At 37.8% G+C, this 20,659-nt stretch overlaps 4 protein-coding genes across 4 annotated transcripts; 2 read left to right on the top strand and 2 right to left on the bottom strand.

The window, feature by feature from the left end:
• Positions 1-5,591: 5,591 nt before the first annotated feature.
• LOC103945014 (leucine--tRNA ligase, cytoplasmic) lies at positions 5,592-11,399 on the top strand. The gene is made up of 3 exons (XM_009355521.3): positions 5,592-5,804; positions 6,804-10,109; positions 11,032-11,399. Exons 2-3 carry the CDS (start codon positions 6,823-6,825, stop codon positions 11,036-11,038), a joined length of 3,294 nt encoding a protein of 1,097 aa, XP_009353796.2. The 5' UTR covers positions 5,592-5,804; positions 6,804-6,822; the 3' UTR covers positions 11,039-11,399.
• LOC103945043 (pre-mRNA-splicing factor cwc22-like) lies at positions 11,254-14,530 on the bottom strand. The gene has a single exon (XM_009355545.3). The coding sequence runs from the start codon at positions 14,110-14,112 to the stop codon at positions 13,618-13,620; it is 495 nt and encodes a 164-aa protein (XP_009353820.2). The 5' UTR covers positions 14,113-14,530; the 3' UTR covers positions 11,254-13,617.
• On the bottom strand, positions 12,187-13,440 carry LOC125478770 (pre-mRNA-splicing factor CWC22 homolog). Its single transcript, XM_048587342.1, has one exon. It carries the CDS (start codon positions 13,438-13,440, stop codon positions 12,187-12,189), a length of 1,254 nt encoding a protein of 417 aa, XP_048443299.1.
• Positions 14,531-17,168: 2,638 nt separating the features above from the next.
• LOC103945015 (receptor-like protein EIX1) lies at positions 17,169-20,275 on the top strand. The gene has a single exon (XM_018646906.2). It carries the CDS (start codon positions 17,250-17,252, stop codon positions 20,076-20,078), a length of 2,829 nt encoding a protein of 942 aa, XP_018502422.2. The 5' UTR covers positions 17,169-17,249; the 3' UTR covers positions 20,079-20,275.
• The last annotated feature ends 384 nt before the right edge of the window (positions 20,276-20,659 follow it).

Below are 20,659 nucleotides of genomic sequence, written 5' to 3'. Positions count from 1 at the left end.
GGTACTATTTATTTTACCTTTTATTCTGCCCTTATCGTTAAAACTCAAAGTTTTTAAGTCATTTTCATTAGTTTTCCTTTATTTTTTTCTTCCGATCCTGGAATAGGTAGATTACAGTAATTTGCCACCCATTATATTTTTAAAAAAAAAAAAAAACTAAATAGAAAATGATGATATTTTGAGTTTTTTGTTGAAAAATTTTAGTTTTGCATTTTTTAGTATAATGATTTTTTTTACATGTAAATCACAAATATTTAGTTTGATATCACATTATTAAGGCATATCTATTATTTAATTGGAAGTTATCGCATAAAATTTAAGTTTGCATTGGATCAACGTATGAATTTATTGTTCGATAATAAGACTACCACTAGTATCTTTTGTAATTCAGTTTAACATGATTGTACAAAACATGTAGAGCAGGACTTGTGATTGTAATTGAGGTTTGTGATTGTAATTGAGGTATTCATCTCCACATGATTTACAAAGATTTATAAACTCATTTGATTAGACAAACAAAGTTAATATGTTAAACAATGGAAGTGCTAGTATGACTTTGCTTGTCTAATCAAATGAGTTTTATAAATCTTAACCATTGGCACGATCCGAGATCTATATGATTTAGTTTGGGTTTTACCAAAAAAGCAAGTTTAGTGGCTCCTACACAATCCAGATTCTTTGGTTGCAAATCTGCTCGAACAAAATATCATCAGAAATATGATTTGCCAGTTGCCACAATATTATCATGGTGTGCTAATTTGCAGAAAATGAAGATTGATTGTGAAGGAAGCTGCTTGTTTTGCAATGAACGGTCGCAAACAACTGAGGATGTTTTGCACGATTGCTCACTGGCTGTCGGAGTCTGGAGGGCTAGAGGGATGTCCGTGAGGGACTCTGTGACAAGATTCGCCTGGAGTTGCCTAGGCATAGCTTTGCATTCGCTCTTATGATTCTATGGAAGGCAAGAAACTCTTTTTTGTACCAAGGGTACTCTATGCTGCCGCTGGAGATCTTCGTAAGCGCGGGAGATAGGTTGACTGAATATCTATACTAAGGAGGAGTGAGTGGGCTTAGTCTTAAAATTGACTAATAATAATGTAGTTCGAATTCGTCTTTGGTGAGAATCGAAGTACTAAGTGGCCTTAATTCCCTTGTTCTCTTACATTGATAGTTTTCTATCTTTTACGAAATATATATATATATATATATATATATAAAGTCTTTTCTTTGGCAAGAAAAGAAGATAATAGTTCTCCAAAATCAATTATTTTTTCTATTAAATTATCTAAAAAATGGGCAACTTCCAAAAGAAAAAAAAAAAGAACAAATTAAAGGTCTTTAAAGTTAGTGGGCTTTTGTCACTCTTAAATTTGATAGCCCATGAAGATGTTAATTGAATAAATGAGAAGTCCAAAACTTCAACGTAGAAGGGAAAAAAAAATGAAAGTATCAGCGTCTCTTTCAACTTCCTCGCGAGAAAGCTGTTGTACCCCTGTGCAATTCCTTCACCTCCTCCATGGATGGATTTTGAATTGACCAACATTATTTGACAAAATAATTGCCTTGGTGTAGCCTATATAGTCTTAGAAGTAGATCTCTCCCCCCTGCCGAAACATTTGGAGGGTCCCCGGAGGACCTTCATAGGCGTTTTTCCAACTTTCAGGTGGTCCTGGGACCACCTTGGTCCCTCTATGGATCCGCCCCTGCTCACGCCCGATAAGAGCAAGACTAGTTAGAAACGAGTATGGAGAAAACCTAGCCAACAGAATGAATTGTAAATCCAGTGAATTAACAGTAAGGAAACTTGCACTACAAGTTAACTGACTTTTAATAAACTGATCGTGATTCTTTTCTATGCTTATGCTTTGCTTGTTAAAGATTTCAACTTATAAATGCGTACATATATGGTGAACAATGAGTTCTAAGCTTATCGGGCTAAGAACCGGTGTCGAATCCTCGAAAGGGGTACGATCGATGTCTCCAAGTAGATTAGCATGGACGTGAAGCAGGTTGATTAACCATAACGTTGGTTTTTCATCATTGTCTTCCAAACCTCAGGCCAAATCACGCAGGATATTCATTAATATTGTGAAGGATTACGTACAAAGAGGATACGGTGTTTTAAGGTGGCCAAATCATTGTCCTCCCTCGCACATTGTTTTTAACGAGTGAGCCGTCTTATTTGGTTAAATCTCAACCTTTGCGTTTTGTGTTTTAATGCGCACAATAGTATCATCTAGATTTAGGGCGAAGTTGGTCCGAAGTGGTGGCCTGCTGCTTGATCTGTTTGTTAGAGCAAAAGGACCTGGCCAAATCACTGTTCATTTAAAAATCAAGGTCCAATAACATATTTAAATGAAAAACGACATTGACACAAAATGATTGGAATTTGAATTGTAAGGGATGACATACTAAATTAAAAGTATATTGCAGAGAGAAATTATAAAATTATGAACACTTCAAGGATAGAAGAGTGGATTACTTGCGAAGAAAACTTGTCCATTCTAATTCTTCTTAAATAGGATTAGATGGAATGAATTTTCTTCATAGCTAATTCTCTTCTAATCCCTTCCAAATGAAAACAAATTCACTCCCACCTTTAAATATCTTGAAATTTGATCATCTCCAATTCAATCCAATTATGTGTATTAAACAAGCCCATAGGCTGACAAGGCATGGCTTGATGGCAGCACAAGATCTCATATGGTTCGAGGAGCCTCTGAACTTAATTGTTGATCTTCTTTAAGAGGATAGTCAAACTATGTAATTATAGTGTGACATATTTTCTTTCTTTCGATCGAGTTGAAATTCTGACAATATTTTTTTTCGATACTCACCTTGAAACACCGTATCCTCTTTGTACGTAATCTTTCACAATATTAATGAATATCCTACTTCTCTAAAAAAACAAACATTGGCAAAATTCAATGATTGAAGTTGACATGAGATCATGATTCATGACACAAAGCTTATCTATAAAAGCAACCGTATGGTATGAGTTCACAATCACAGATGTTTCGATTTAATAATATCTTGTCATATAAAGTAAAACTTACACATAATTATTTGACCAGAACGCTACGACGATAAACCAAGTCTTTCTCTTCTATCACAAACCATGGACATTGTGCACATAATCAAAATTTTTTTCAAAGTGCCGGGTATTTAAGTGGGCACTCCAATTGTCTTAATACAGGTGGAGAACCACAAAAAAAAATATATAATTTCCTCCACTTATATAAGGACATGTGGAGTACCACTTGAATACCTAGCACTTAGAAAAATCTCTCCACATAATCTAAGGAAAAAATAAAGGGAAATTGGGATTACTAGCCCAGTTACAGACCAACCAACAGAAAATAGCCTAGCTTCAATTAGTTCTCTTTGATGAAAATACTCTTAATTTAAAACCTACTTTTGAAATTGAGTATGTGAAGTTAAAAAAATCCCATATCAGTGGAAGGATTAATCTTGCAAAGGTTTATAAGAGGTTGGACTGCACCCCATATTGCCAATCAATTTTATGGTGGAATCTCAACTTCTTCATGGTATCAGAGTAGGTCCACGTGTGAAGCCCAACGGCGACACGAGCTCCACGTCATTTGTTTCGTTTTGTCCACGTATTTGACTTGAAAATTAGCCACATATTAAATGGCGTGTGAGAATGTGGACGTAAAAGAGTCTCACATTTTACCTTCACATTAATGAAAGAATAAACCTTGCAAAGATTATAAGACGTTGAACTGATCTCCATATTACCAATTAACTTTATAATAAAACCTCTTCTTCAAAATCATATGGAGGAGATCCCTGAGAGTCATAATTTCAGATATGCCGACCCTTCACTCTCAACCTCTCCGTCGACTCCTTTTGCTCCCACGCTGCGCTCTCTAGCTAAAAGCACAAATCCTAACAGAGCATTTGGAAGAACATGTTAAGGAATCTGTTCGGAAGAACATGTTAAGGAATCTGTTCGGAAGAACATGTTAAGGAATCTGTTCGGAATAACATATTAAGAAATCTGTTCGGAAGAACATGTGCCAAAGTAGTTGCGTGGATGTCTCGATGCTTTATTCTCCTTCCACTCAGAAAATGATAGTGCTAATAAGTGGTGTCATTGAATTAAAAATATGTTGTATTTGACTTTGATTTTGTTAATTTAAATATATTTGGTTTTCTCCATTGATATCATTTTCGTAGATATTGTGTCCCTTTGGTGATACTATTTTCATCAATTGGATCTATATCTCATTGATACACTATCTACATTATTTATCTCATGTTCGATATTGTGTTGTCGTAGTATGTCGACAGCGATTTCAATATTTCATCGAGATAGTGTCAATATTTCTTCAATATGATGTTCATATGACATTGATATTTTACCAACAACAAAGCACAAGCACATCAACGAAATATTAATGCCATCTCAAATGGCGTATCGATAAAATATACGATGACTCAAAATATTTTGTTAACAACTTAGAGTAAGCACAAGCACACATAAGTGATAAAAATTGGGTTTACCTTATATACACTCTTGTTAATTTTGTTCCTTGATCTTTGGGTTTTTCCATTAGCACCTCACATATTGTTGAATGCACCCCTCATAAAATATTACTTATACACTTTAATACAAAAAGACTATTGAGACCCCATAAGATTATGAATGCACCTCAAAATCATTTTTAGTGTATATTATTTTCTTCAAGCTCTCGAAGCTACTTTCACCCGCTGTTAAACTCAACAATACAATTCATTGCAATGTCATTTATCAAATATCAGTTTGTCTTTATAATATTTCATTCGATTGGCAAAAATCTCTTTAGAGAAAATTGAACGGGTTTGCTTTTGATATGGTGGAGTTTGCTATTGTCTGTTGAGCGTATACAAAAAACAAATATTGAAAACCTCATGAAGCAACTTAGGGCAACTTGTCAAATTATTTCTCCTTACTCAAGCCAATAGAAGAAATAGTCTTTCAATGTGATGGCTTGATGATGAATTGATGATGAACACTTCCGAAATTATCTTGAACAACCTTTTGAATTCACTTGCTAAGATTGCAATGGCTCTATTCTATTTTTTTGCAGAACTTGGTTTGCATTCGATGCTTTTGATCCAATTTCTTCAAATATGAAATCTAAAATCTCTAATTGACAAAAAACTAAACACTCCATTGACATAAACCCAGATGTTGATGAAGAGTTTGAGCGTTAGGTGTCTTATTATTGTGTACGTTGCTTGTGAGGGTAGTATTGGAAAAAATGTGGGATGTATTAAGATAAATTTTAGTTTAAAAAGTAAAGGTGAGTTTTATTAAGTATGTGGGGTATAGTTCAATTTATTTAATTCAAATGCCAGAAATTTAAAATGATATGTGAAAGATAAAAATAAATGTGTGAATATCACTACCCTAAAAATTAAGAGCAATTTAACTTGTAATTTCGTCGAAAAAAAGAAATTGATTTTTTTTTTTTTTTTTGAGAAAAAAGAAATTGAATTTTAACAAGATTCGTTGTAAAGAGCTATTAAACTCAATTTTCCAAAATAAGCCGAATCTCAGAACCTGCCACGTGGCCCAGTTAAAGTCCGAGTCCCCAAAACCCTAATTTACTCCTCAGTCCTCATCTTCTTCCTAAGTTCTCCTTTCCTTCTCCTCCTTCCTTCTTCCGCTTTTAACACATCGTTATCGTCCCCAAAGAAGCAGAAACCCTAATCTCTCCCCTGGCTTTTCGTCTAGCTCGAGAAAACGCGCGCAAACTTTCATGTAATGCCCTGCCCTGTTCAATCTTGAACCGGAGGTATATTTCTCACTGGTTTGTTTCTTCTAATTTTTTCGGTTTCAAATATTTTTATTTGAGTTTTACTCGAGCTTATCGATCTATGCATTCTGTGATTGAATAGTAAAGATTTGTTCTTTACAAATTGCTCATGTCGAATTAATTTACTGATTTTTTTTTCTCAATGACTTAATTTACTGATCAGAATGAATAGGGGTTAAAGTGAAGATTTTTATTTTTATTTGGAAAATTTGAGTTTCTGAACGCAACTGCTACAATTTCCGATTAAATTTGATGTTTTAGTTTTTAGTATCTATTTGTTAAGATGGAATTTGGATTTCTCTGATTCTTTGATTTGGTTAGTGTAAGTGCATACATGTGAATATGTACGTATGTATGTTTGCACAGTATTTAAATACCGATATTGATGGAAATATCGATATGCAAATTTGTGGAAATATAGATGGATATATCGATATCAATATGGGTTGCAAAATGATGGAAATTTACTCAAAAACGTTTGAAATTTAAAATGAAATTTGAGGAATGTCAAACACGACATATAAGTGTTTCTCCGAGATTTAACTGATGTTGGAAATATTGACGAAATCTGTCGATTTTAGCCGAAATTGAAGAATTTCTCCAATATGGATGAAGTTTAGATTCCACTCCCTTTCAGTTCTTCCTCTGATTTTTTGAAACATCAACCATATCGAAGAACTTTTAAACACTGTGTATGTATGTAGTGGTGATAACTGGTTTTTATCTAGCTGAAATTTACCTTCGAATTATGTGAATAACCAGTGCGGACTTGCTTGGCTTTTAATCCTCTATAATAATAATAATTCTTTGCTTTTTTTTTTTTTTTTTTTTTTTTTTAAATTGTGCTACAACCATGTTGCCTTTTCATTCACTCTAAGGGGTTAATTTTAATTTGGATGTTTTACTTGGATTTTTATTTGAGGTAATAATGCCTTTGGAACGCTGGTTTGCTTATGTAAAACATTTCACTTTTTGCAGTTTCTGTAAGATTACTGAAATGGCGGCTGAAGGTGGTGGTAGGAGCTTCGCCAGGAGAGACCACCTCCTCGAGATTGAGACAAAGGTTCGAAGCTGGTGGGAAGAGAAGGATGTTTTCAGAGCTGAATCTTGCGAAAAGCCTCCCGAACCTGGGGAGAAGTTCTTTGGAAACTTTCCATTTCCGTACATGAATGGTTTTTTGCATCTTGGACATGCATTCTCACTCTCCAAGCTAGAGTTTGCTGCAGCTTACCATAGGTTAAGAGGTGCCAATGTGCTTTTGCCGTTTGCTTTCCATTGCACTGGCATGCCTATCAAAGCGTCGGCTGATAAACTTGCGAGAGAGATTCAACTGTTTGGCGACCCTCCAGTTTTTCCAAAAGAAGTGGAACAGGGGAGTCAGGAAGTTGAAGCAGAAACAGAAGGTGCAAATAGTGGAGCACCTCCAGATAAGTTCAAGGGAAAGAAGTCAAAGGCTGCATCAAAATCAGGTGGACAAGCATACCAATGGGAAATCATGCGTAGTTTTGGCCTCTCCGATAGCGAGATATCCAAATTCCAAAATCCATACAACTGGTTGACATTCTTTCCTCCATTGGCAGTGGAAGACCTCAAGGCTTTTGGATTGGGATGTGATTGGAGGCGGTCATTTATTACTACAGACATGAACCCAGTTTTTGATGCCTTTGTGAGGTGGCAGGTGAGGAAATTAAAATCCATGGGCAAGATTGTGAAAGATGTCCGTTACACAATTTACTCTCCATTGGATGGGCAGCCATGTGCAGATCATGATAGGGCAAGTGGCGAAGGTGTTCAGCCCCAGGAATACATCCTCATCAAAATGGAGGTGGTTGCACCTTTCCCATCTAAACTGAAAGTGTTGGAGGGAAGGAAAGTGTTCCTTGCTGCAGCAACACTGAGACCTGAGACCATGTATGGACAAACAAATGCATGGGTATTGCCTGATGGGAAATATGGAGCCTTTGAAATCAATGAAACAGAGGTACTTATTCTAACGCAGAGAGCAGCACTTAATCTTGCCTATCAGAAGTATTCTAGGGTCCCAGAGAAACCTACCTGTTTGGTGAAGCTCACGGGCCGTGATTTGATTGGCCTTCCATTGAAGTCACCACGTGCAATCAATCAGATTATTTACACTCTTCCTATGTTGACTGTCCTGACAGACAAAGGTACTGGGATTGTGACCAGTGTGCCTGCTGATTCTCCTGATGATTATATGGCCTTACATGATTTAAAAGCCAAACCCGCTCTTAGAGCAAAATATGGCGTGAAGGATGAGTGGGTCATGCCCTTTGAGATTATTCCAATTATCAATATTCCTGAATTTGGAAATAAAGCTGCGGAAAAGGTCTGTGCAGATCTAAAAATCAAGAGCCAGAATGAGAAAGAGAAGCTAGCAGAAGCCAAGAGGCTGACATACCTGAAAGGATTCACTGAAGGAACACTTATTGTGGGTGAATTCGAAGGATGGAAAGTCCAGGAGGCAAAACCGTTGATAAGGAGCAAGCTCATAGAGGCAAATGAAGCAATTGTATATAGTGAACCTGAGAAGCGGGTGGTGTCACGATCAGGTGATGAATGTGTTGTGGCTCTCACAGATCAATGGTATATCACATATGGGGAACCCGAATGGAAAAAACTGGCTGAGGAGTGCTTGTCCAGCATGAATTTGTATCATGACGAGACAAGACATGGATTTGAACACACATTGGGTTGGTTGAATCAATGGGCTTGTTCACGATCGTTTGGTCTTGGGACTCGTATTCCCTGGGATGAAGAGTTTGTAGTTGAGTCGTTGTCTGATTCAACTATTTACATGGCTTATTACACTATTGCTCACATTTTACACAATGGAGACATGTATGGTTCCAGCAAATCTGTAATTAAACCTGAACAAATGACTGATGAGGTCTGGGAGTATATTTTCTGTGATGGCCCATATCCTGAATCATCTGACATCTCGTCATCCAATCTTAATAAGATGAAGCAGGAATTTGAGTATTGGTATCCTTTTGATCTTCGAGTGTCTGGCAAGGATCTAATCCAAAATCATTTAACCTTCTGCATTTACAACCACACGGCAATTATGCGCAAGAAGCATTGGCCTCGTGGATTTAGATGCAATGGGCACATCATGTTAAATGCTGAGAAGATGTCTAAGTCTACAGGGAACTTTAGGACCATTCGCCAGGCAATTGAGGAATTTTCTGCTGATGCCACGCGATTCTCATTGGCTGATGCTGGAGATGGTGTTGATGATGCAAATTTCGTATTTGAGACTGCAAATGCTGCTATTCTAAAGCTAACTAAAGAGATCGCATGGATGGAAGAAGTTTTAGCTGCAGAATCCTCTTTGAGAATAGGTCCTCCTTCTACTTATGCTGACAGGGTCTTTTTGAATGAGATAAATATTGCTGTGAACAGGACTGAGCAGAATTACCGGGATTACATGTTCCGAGATGCGCTCAAGACTGGGTTTTACGATCTTCAGGCTTCTAGGGATGAGTACAGGCTTTCATGTGGTTCTGGGGGCATGAACCATGAATTGCTGTGGCGTTTTATGGATGTGCAGACACGTCTCATTACCCCAATCTGTCCGCACTATGCCGAATATGTATGGAGGGAACTTTTAAAGAAGGAAGGGTTTGTGGTTAATGCAGGATGGCCTGTGGCTGATTCTCCAGATCTGATCCTCCAGAGTGCCAACAAGTATTTGCAACATTCCATTGTTGTTATGAGGAAGCTTCTTGAAAAGCAAACTTCAGGCTCAACAAAAGCCAATAAGAAGGGTCCTCCAGTTAAAACCTCGATGGAAACCAAAAGGTTGATTGGTTTGATATATGTAAATGAGCAATTCGATGGATGGAAGGCGGAGTGTTTGAGGATACTACAAAGTAACTTTGACCGAGATACTCACACTTTTGCTTCAGACAAGGTAATTCTGGAGGCTTTGCAAAGAAGTTCAGTTGGTCAGAGTAAAGATTTTAGACAAACCCAAAAGCTTTGTATGCCTTTTTTGAGGTTCAAAAAGGATGAGGCGGTTACTCTTGGGGCCCATGCCTTAGACTTGAAGCTACCATTTGGAGAGATTGAGGTCCTTCAAGAGAACTTGGACTTAATTAAGAGACAAGTGAAGGTGGACACTAAGGGACAAGTCGAGCTTGAAGAAGTAGAAGTTCTGTCTGGTACCGACCCTGATGCTCTTGCTAAAGCTGGTTCACTTGTTAAATTAATAGAGCAGAATCCGCCATCCCCTGGAAGCCCAACTGCCATCTTCTTGACCCGGTAATTATAAACTTGCTGATACATATTTGCAGTTTACATAAAGGACTTTCAACTCATTCATAATTTATTTCACACATTTGCAAATTACAACACACATTGAAAACCAAATTGTACTTTATTTTTTCAGTTATAATTTTGCAATCATTATTTAGTGCTGCACTTGTTTGCTGGTCGATGGAGGGGAAAATTACTTTATATAAGATAAACCCTCTACTGGAGGTGAGGATTTAATTGTTTCTTACCCCACCCCGTAATCTCACAAACCAGATTGGAAGAACCAATAATAAAAATAACAAAAACTGTTTACAGATCTTTGATGTGCCACATTGTGTGCTATCTTGAGGCAATTTTGTTTTGGGGTTTGAGGCATGTTATGTGTCACGTTGGTGTAGATATGTTTTATTAGCTTTTTTAGTGAAAATTTGTAATGTGTCACATCATGTTGCACTGGTATATATATGTTATTAATGAAATAAGTCTTGTTCATCCTTTGTTAGGTGTGTCTAAATGAGTTTGTGTTTGAAGTATAATGTCAATTTTGGTAATAGTTCGATTTTATTTTGTGCAATGTTCAACTCGGGTCTGGATGCAATGTTTTGTTTTTTAGGGTTTTGAGACTAATCATTGCATCCTTGGCGTTATTCATTAGTATGCATACTTGGTTTCTTCATTGCAAGATTTTGGTTGATTACGAGCAAACTCCTCTTCTTTTTGCTGATATTGATAGTAAGGGCATCAGTCCCTGTGGAGATCAACCTTGCTTCAGCCATTTGCACTACAGTTACATTGTTCTCTTGCAAGTATTTCTATGTGATAAAACCCTGGCTTTGCAGATGGCTAAAATCATATCACTATACCCAAATTATGTATTCTGATTCTACAGCGTTATCTCATTTCTATTTCATCTCTTGTATATCAATAGGTCATAACTCCGCTCTCAAACGTTGGCAATGAAAAATTAAGCCGGCTTGGAAGGTGATCCTTCTATACTTTGCTTGACAAGGAACTAGAGTGATTGCAGAAAGGCTTTCTGCAGTCAAAGCATATGTGGAGTTTTAAGTTACGTGCTGCTGAGAGAATTGCTTGCAGTGAAGATAACACATGTCAGACTTCTCCAATGATAAACTGGGGGAGGTTTTTTTGGGAGTGACGCCTTGTATTTGAATTTTTGAATATCGGAGTTTGGTTTTGTGTTCCTGTTCAGCATGTTGTAGACTTACATTATATCTTCAACCGATGGATATAACTTTTGCTTTAAAATTGTTTCGGACCACCATATCGATGGTTTAATTGTTGCGTCCAGTCCAGTATATATTTGCAATTATATTCAGTTTATTCCCAGGGTGTAGGAATCTTTTTTTCTGTTGAGAGGAAAGTGTGTTTTTTGGTCATTCAAATTTAACATCCTGTGAATCTGATCCAAGCTGGTTTTGCAAAGAACCGTCTGAGACCTTGAAGTCGGTGTTTTAAAGTGTGACACTGTCAAAGCACTCCCCAGTCTGAGTTCCAGAACTGGGCAGGTAGACAACAGGCACTCAAGAAACTTGTTCGGTCGCATCAATGTCCTGGAAATTACATATCAATGGAACTAGTGAAGCGCATCGACAAAACTTCCGCCCTTCCTGGTCGTTTTCTAGTTCTTGTTTGACGCCCGTGAAGCAGGCGTAATTACCAACTTCGAAGTTAATATCATCGAAGTTGACCGCCGCGTGCTAGTAGTTGCCGTTTCTCTTAGTGACAACCGGCAATACACTGATTGTGTCTATCAAGTTGTACTCACCGTTAATCTATTGTAGTCATTGATGTTGACACTTCTTGCAATTCTCACAAATATATTTTTCTTTTTAATTATAGAAAGTTTGGAGTACAAAATGAGAATTTTAGAGTACCAATAACAATTTCCCCCTTGTAATAGATGAATATTAGTTTCGTAACAGGTTATATACCTGTGGAAAATTGAACTGAAATCTCTAGTGTAAAAATAAACTGAAATAACGGTTTAGGGTTAAGGAAACACTTAACTTGGACAACAAGAAAACTCAATTCTATTTTCTTCTTTTTCGAACAACGGTTCGTTTCATCGTTTGTGTTTTTTGAGCCTTTCACTTCCGCTGCTACGCTTGTGCTGCTCGTGTCTTTCGTGCCTTTCACTCTGTCGCATAGGCTTGTGCTTGTTGTGTCGTTTGTTCCTATCACTTTCACTTTCATCAGACTCAGAACTAGCACTCTCATGTTCATCTTCATCTGACGCTTGATTTTGTTCTTGCAATATGAGCCGGGGCATCTGCTTCAAGTACTCGCGCAGGTTCTCAGTGACGCCGCCCAGCCCAATGGATGTGAAAAAGTTAATGGCAAAGCGGGTGTTCTTGGGATTATCCTTTGGGAAAATAGAATCATAACAGCCCTGCATCTGCATTGCAGGATCATTGAGTCGCTCATTCAGCAATCGAATGCCAAGATGCTGTGACAATTCCTGGATAAGGAACTTGAGGAAAATCCGAGAAGATGAAGTGGTGTCCTCTTCCGTCAGGCGTATATAGGTCAGCACATGCCAGGGGAGGGCGTCTGAGCTGAGTAAATGCGCAAAAAACTTCGCAACATTACGTAGACTATTTGTTTCAAGACAGTGGATCATGGAATACTGCTGCACAAAGCACTTCTCGAAGTTTTGTTGGTAGACTTTGTTGATCAAATAGAACCTCTGCCCCAAGAGACCATAATAGCGGCTGTAGGTTCTCTCCTGACTGCAGCATTCCAGAAGCATGATGCATACTTCCATCTCTTGGCCAGGCTCAAGCTTAATCTCCATCAGCTTATGTCCCACCTCCTCGAAACATAAACCGGACATGCTTGTAAGATAGATTGTTCTTCGAAGATTTACGAGATTAGTCTGTGTCTGGTCACTTATTTCCATCTGCTGCTGCTCATCCTCTTCCTCTTCCTCTTCATCATCCTCACTATCCGAAACTGCATCAACTGCATCATACGTACTGGCTTCTTCATCTTCAGACTCGTCACCTAGAATGGTTTTCTTGAGTTCTTTGTACCGCTTTTCGCTCTCGAGGTAATCAGGATCGGGCTGAAAGAGATCAAGGCTAGTCTGTGGATCAATCTCATCTCGAAGAGAAATCTCATGCGTCAACTGATCTTCTTGCTCTACTAAGTCCAGCTCGGGAAGAAAAGCCGGGTGACCCTGAAACTTGGCCCGTTGCTTAGCGAACAAGTTTTCGATCAAATACAGAATTCTTCTCTCTATGTTTGCCTGGTAAAGAATTCCACGAAAGCGCTCAAAGATAAAATAGAGGCCTTTAGGCGAAAGGTCCCGAAGCATTGATCCACATTCAGTCACAAAGACAACGGCAACTTCAACCTTGAAGTCTGTAAGATTGTCCAACAGAAAAGTGAGCAATTCCAAAGCTATAATCTCGTGAGCCACCTGCTGATTCACCAGATGCGCTATGAACTTCGCAGCGGCTAGTAGCCGAAGCTTGTCTTTTCGATGAAAAGCTCACTGAAATTGTAGCTGAGGCTTGTCTTTTAGATCAAAAGCCCTCTGAAATTGTAAGACGAGTCTTCCCAATAAAAGCTGACCAACCTCAGGAAACTTTGTGTTGACAACAGCTACCAATGCTGCAAGCACATTAGTGAACCAGGGCGACGCCGTCTGTGATTTCATGCAGGATTGGCAGAATAGACCACGTCCGCGAATCAGATTCTCGGTGAAAATTTCCGGGATTATATACTTGATGTTGGTGACATTCAACTTGTTGGCAAGGCCGTTGATACTCTTTCTGAGGGCGTCCCACGTCAACCGCTGATACTCAACGCTTCTCTTATCATCGACTTGTTTCATCATACGGGACAACTTGAATGGGGGCATGTAAACTCCATGAGTTTCATCATCGTGTCCCAAATAGTGACGACGTGAATTCGGCCCGCTGTTTTTACAGCCATCTTCGGTCGCCAGCCTCCTCTGACTCATAGAGATCGCCATAGCCGCCATAGTTTTGGTGCAGCTGCAAAAGATAAAACAACCCTATATTAACCCTAAAACCCTTTATATAGGAAGCAAATGTAAAATCGTCTACGAATTGGAATACCAGTAGGAATCGGAAAACTAATTAATAAAGAACTCGACCAAAAAAATAAATAATTAGAACAATTCCTTGTGGAAGAAGGAAAGAGAGAAAGTTATCTAAAATCCTAAAGTTTCTTAAAACTTAGGAAAACTTTAAATTTATCTTTTCAGATTTTCACTTGGGTCCAATCTGTTGCATGAACTTTATCTCAAAATATTCTTTTACGATAAATTTTTCATTTGTGACCAGAACACGGGTGGTACATCATGTGTTTTTATATAAATGGTGGAAAATTTTAATTTTTAGATCATTAACTTTTTAACACATATATCCCACCATTTTGTATAGTGATACGTAGTGTACCACTCCATGTTCCGATTACACTGAAAAATCTCTCTTCCATTACTATAATGTAAGACAAACATGAACCAATAAAAAATATAAAAAAAAAAAAAAAAAGAAGATGAAAATTAGACCAATAATTTACATTTTTCAATTGTACACATTCGATATTGTCATGTGCCGATCCCGAGATATGTCCAAGATCGACACATGGCGTCACCAATACTTGTACATGACATGGCCAAAACGCAAATAATTTTTTTTGTTTGTTTCATGACTGCATCTAACCTTTGTTAGACCGCCTATGTACCGAAAGATAGAATCAAGCTATTCGAAATTCCCTATTCAATTTAATTTTGTCTTTCTAATAAGAAACCACAATTACCAATATCCACCAACCAATTCTATTCATTCACAGCCAAAGTTCCATAACCTTTATTTAGCAACCTAATCGATTACTACTAAAATTATTGAAAACGGGACTCGAATTTCCAAATTCGATGTCCGAAACCCACATGCGTTGCCGTACATATTTTTATGTTATACACTAGGTTGGAGAGCAAAAGGCATTTTCAAAGTGCTAAATACTTTGGAGACAACCGAAGGGCCTGCCCGCCACGTAGTTTAAGCAATTTTTAAGGCCAACAAAACGACATAAAAAAAAATAAGGAGATCAAAAGAAGCAGCAGACCTTGTTCCAGTTGACATCGGTCTTTTTCTATGTAAGCTCTTAAACCTTTGTAGAACTCAAACATGTTGTGGTGAGTTCAGTGTTTGGCTATCAATCACTTTCAATTTTTATTTACATATTATTCATTTCATTGTCTACCAATCTTCACATGTGATAAATAGTACAAGTTAATTTGTAGATTTTGTTCAAACTTTCTGAGATTTGATGTGTCTGCAAATTGTTTAAGTGGAGATCTGGAACCATGACTTCTGCCAATCCATGAAACCAGGTGGTGGGGGAAAGCCATTCAGGGAACTCCGACAGCTAATTAATAGAGACATTGTCCTTTAGAGATTAATTGACGACTTAAGATTCGTTAGAACTACACAGTTTGGTTATGGTAGAGTAAAATAGCGTGATTATCCGCATATATAGTGAGATTATCAATAGCATTATCCATCAAATCTTTTGTATGTAAATAGTGTAAATAGTATGTACACATCAAGTATTATCCTTTATGTATAAATAATACTAAATACAAAAAAAATTGTACGGTTTTCATTCCCGCATCACCGCACTGGCATCGTTTGCTAGTTACCATTAACACACGTAACTTAAAGTTTTTATATCCCTCATAGCAAAATTACCATTAATACAGCACCACACAGACACCAGGAAAAAGAGATGCAAGATATAATGTTACATATTAACATGGCAGCTGAGATGGCTTGCGACACCAGTGATGTTCATTTGACATGTTCTTTTCCCAATGTTGACACTGTTGGTGTTGCATACTTCAATTAAGTTCAATTCAACTTAGCATGCTTATTTTACAACTGAGATAACCACAAATCCTAACTCAATTGTGAAAATCATATTTCACTATATTTCAGATGTGTCGAATTGAGTGTTAGATATCGCAAACTTTGTCCAGTAAGTAACCTTGCACGACCAAATACACCTCCTTGTTGTGGAGCTCTTTCCCTTCACTTCTCTCTACCACTACCATCACCATGCCCCATCCCCATTCCTCCACCACCCCAATACCATGTTGCCCACCACAATCACCACCCCTACTATTGCAGCCACTTAAGACAACACCTATACTATCACTATCTTGCTGACCATCACCACATGGCACTTGCACCAGTTTTGTTGGTGCCACCACGTCATATGACCACTTTGTCATGGTAATAATCACCGGTTCAAATAATGAAAATTTGAAAAACAGCAATGCTTATTTATAAATTAGTCGTTAAAATATCTGTGACAATCCACAAATTCTATTAAACTTTCTGATAAAAGTCTCAAAAACTCCATTATAATCCAAATAGAATTCAGTTAAATTCCACATGGATCAAGCTCAAAATTCATATATTCATAATTCTGTAAAAATCCATCGAACTCTATATACGATACACCGCCTAAGATTATCTGAAAACTACTAGCCCTGATTTCTGAAGCCAGGAAGATTTTGAGCAAACATTAAACAAAAATATAAAAAAAAATTCTACCCTAATTAAAAGTTTAAAACCACACTAGTTTTCTTCGGGGTTGGACCAAGGACCATCTTTGTGCGTGGAAAATTAGGTCTGAATGTGATGAAAAAGGCATGTCACACTTTTCTTTTTCCATTTCGTCTTTTTCTTCTTGACTGACCTAAGAACTAGTCAGTAACGCGTTGGTCTACCATGATGTGGAGATGGATGTAGACAAAATAGCAGCTCTTTGATAAGCAATCGTGACTTTGTCTATTGCTTGACCGACACTGTATTAGTCTTGCAACCCTTATGAGTGCAATCATGCCAAGTACCACATGCAGCACGGCCCTTAGGAAATTTCCTGGCACTGCTCTTGAGCGTGACATGCTTACTGACGCTGGTATTATCTTTCAACATATTGTATTGAGTAGGCCACAATTGGACCTCCTCTCCTCAATAATATGTTATATATAACTAGTATATAACTAGATGAAAGCACTACAAATTACTCATTCCCCACTCACCCCAAAGACTTGATATATAGTTTATATTAAAAAAAAAAAACCATATGGATAATCCCATGAGAGTTGTTTCACTTCTCAGATTTCTAAGCATTGTAATAACTATTAGCATTTGCTCATGCAATGGCAATCTGATCAGTGCGCCTTGCAAGGAATATGAGAGACAATCACTTTTGATGTTGAAGCAAGACCTCAAGGATCCTTCAAACCGGCTTTCATCTTGGGTTGGCAGCGAAGGAGACTGCTGCAACTGGACTGGAGTTATCTGCGATAAGAAAACCGGTCATGTCTGCGAGCTCCACCTTGGGAATTATTATGCAGATGATGAATTTTCAAGTGAGAGTTTGTGCTTGGGTGGTAAGTTAAATCCTTCTCTGCTCAATTTAAAGCATCTTAGCTACCTGGACCTATACGGAAATGATTTTGAAGGAAAACAGATTCCTAGCTTCTTAGGTTCGTTGAAAAGTTTAAGATATCTCAACCTTTCAGAAGCAAGGTTTGGAGGAACAATTCCTCCTCAACTAGGAAACCTCTCGAGTCTTCGCACTCTTGCTCTGTTTGATAACAATTTTGTAGTTGAGAACCTTCAATGGATTTCTGGCCTTTCTCATTTGCAACACCTGGATATTGCTGCTATAGATCTTAGCAAAGTATCACATTGGTTGCAGGGGACAAGCACACTTCCCTCTCAGCTGGTAGAACTACATATGTCTGAATGTGATCTAGGTGTCCTACCAGGCGGAATTTCGAACATGACTAGTCTTCGAGTTCTTAATCTCGATTACAACTCTATCAGTTCTATAATTCCCAAATGGTTGTATACTTTTAGCAATCTTGAAACACTACTTCTTTCAGAAAATAACTTTCATGGTGAAATTTCAAGTTCCATTGGAAACTTAACAGCCCTTGTCCATCTTGACACATCAGACAACCAACTTGATGGGAAAATCCCAAACTCATTGGGAAACCTTTGTAAGCTAATGTTTCTCGAATTTTCGAGGAACAATTTCAGCGGAAGCATTTCAGAAATATTTGAAAGCTTGTCTGCGTGCAGTTCAAGTCGCATTGAGTTTTTAGGTCTATCAGATAATAATCTTTCAGGTCATCTGTCTCAGCTTGGTAACTTCAAAAATTTAGGCTCGCTTGACTTTTCAAGTAATTCAATATCAGGTCCAATTCCAGTGTCCTTGGGAAATCTGTCATGCTTAGAAGTTTTGAACATTGGTAACAATCAATTAGAGGGTGTTGTCTCCGAAGTTCATTTCACCAATCTTACAAAACTGAAATACTTTTATGCGAGCGAAAATTCGTTGACTCTGAAAACTAGTCCAAATTGGCTTCCTCCCTTCCAATTATACACCTTGTTTCTAAATTCTTGGCATCTAGAGCCATCAGAGTTGCCTGCATGGCTTCAAACTCAAACAAAACTGTATGCTCTTAACCTGTCAAATACATCTCTTTCAGGTATCATTCCTACCTGGTTTTGGAACTTTTCTTCCCCTGGATTACAACTTTTGGATCTCTCTTACAATCAATTGTATGGAAAAGTTCCGAATATAGATTCTAGATTTTCAGAAGTAATTAACCTAGGTTCTAACCAGTTCCACGGTTCATTACCTCTATTTTCTTCCCACATAACTATACTAGATCTTTCCAACTCATCATTTTCCGGAACTTTGTTTCATTTCTTGTGTGACAAGACTGATGGGCCAAAACAACTTGAAATTCTTCAGCTTCAAGACAATTTTCTCAATGGAGAAATTCCTGACTGTTTGGACAATCTACAAAACTTGACAGTTCTCAACTTAGAAAGCAACAGTTTGGGTGGGAACATTCCAGCCTCCGTTGGGCACTTAGGACGCCTCCAATCGTTGCATTTGCGCAATAATCGCTTATCTGGAGAAGTACCTATTTCCCTGCAAAAATGTGAGTACTTGGCCCTTCTTGACCTTCACAGAAATGAATTTGTTGGAAGCATACCAACATGGATTGGTAAAAGCCTTTCATATTTGAGAATTCTCAACCTCCGTTCAAACATGCTTCACGACAACATTCCTCATGAACTATGCAGTCTCCGAAATCTCCAGATCCTGGACCTCGCGGACAACCACCTTTCCGGAGCAATACCAACATGTTTCAAGAATTTCACAGCCATGGCAAATTTTTCAAACTCGAGAGACCCCATTTTGTTCTCCACTGTATCATTTGATGATGGTTCAACTTCTTTCCAGTACAACTACATAGAGAATGTAATCTTGGTGAGAAAAGGTAGGGAGGTGGAGTACAACAAAATACTTAATTTGGTGACAAGCTTGGACCTTTCAGACAACTTTATATCTGGAGAGATCCCTAAAGAGCTGACCATCCTCGTCTGTTTGCAATCATTCAACTTATCAGGAAATCTTTTGGCTGGAAACATCCCTTCAAATATTGGTGATATGAGATGGTTAGAATCTCTCGATTTCTCAAGGAACAAACTTACAGGTCAGATTTCTCCAAGCATGTCAAAGTTAACATTTCTAAGCAATTTGAACTTGTCCTACAACTATCTGACAGGACAGATTCCGGAAAGCACACAACTTCAGAGCCTTGATCGGTCAAGTTTCTTTGGCAATAAACTTTGTGGACCTCCACTGGAGAAGTGCAGCACAAACCATGGTGGGAGTTCGGTTTCATCGGGTGATCAAAAAAAGGGAGGAATTGGTCTTTTACTAGAAGACGGTTGGTTCGATCTGGGCTTGGGACTAGGGTTTGCATTTGGATATTGGAGTGTTCTTGGCTCGTTGTTGTTGAACATGCCATGGAGTACTGGGTTTTCGCGGTTCCAAAATAACATTGTGAGCAAGCTCTATGCCATAATTCAAGAGAAACTATGAGCATTCGAACTTAAGTGTAGAGAGAAAGAGCGTTGCTTTAACCAACTTGGGTACGCCAATGTTTGAAAAGCTTTATGATATTACTGTTGAATCTTCATAACTATTACTGCATGTATAAGTTATACCAATATTTATGTTTGTGTATGCGAACAGAGTAACTTTCTTGCTAATTTCAAACAAATACGCAATTATCATAATCGTATTCCAAATAAACAATTGCACAACAAGAATCTAGTTACTGCTCATCATCCAAAGAAGTTTAGTTCTTTCCTTTCACTTCTCTCTACTTGCGTGAATCACCTCCTGTAAATATGACAATTTCAATACCATCAGAAGTTTAGGCTCATAGCATCAGAATTATTATTTTAAATTGAACATATCATATGCTTGTAATGTCATGACACTATCAAAACAGAAATATTAGTGCCTTCAGATTACTATCATCGAAGTACATAAACTAAAAAGGAAATAAATGCATGCCAAACAGGGGTTTTATATGGTAAATTCGGAGCCATGTAAGGTTGTCAATGAACTGCACAAGGTACCGACAGTTAAGGAGTCTCGAATAAACAGATGGATAT

Source organism: the organism of the source record quoted next, unplaced genomic scaffold (genome assembly GCF_019419815.1).
Source record: "Pyrus x bretschneideri cultivar Hongxiangsu unplaced genomic scaffold, Pyrus_bretschneideri_v1 Contig265, whole genome shotgun sequence".
Taxonomy (NCBI): domain Eukaryota; kingdom Viridiplantae; phylum Streptophyta; class Magnoliopsida; order Rosales; family Rosaceae; genus Pyrus; species Pyrus x bretschneideri.
This window is presented reverse-complemented; position numbering and strand designations above follow the sequence as displayed.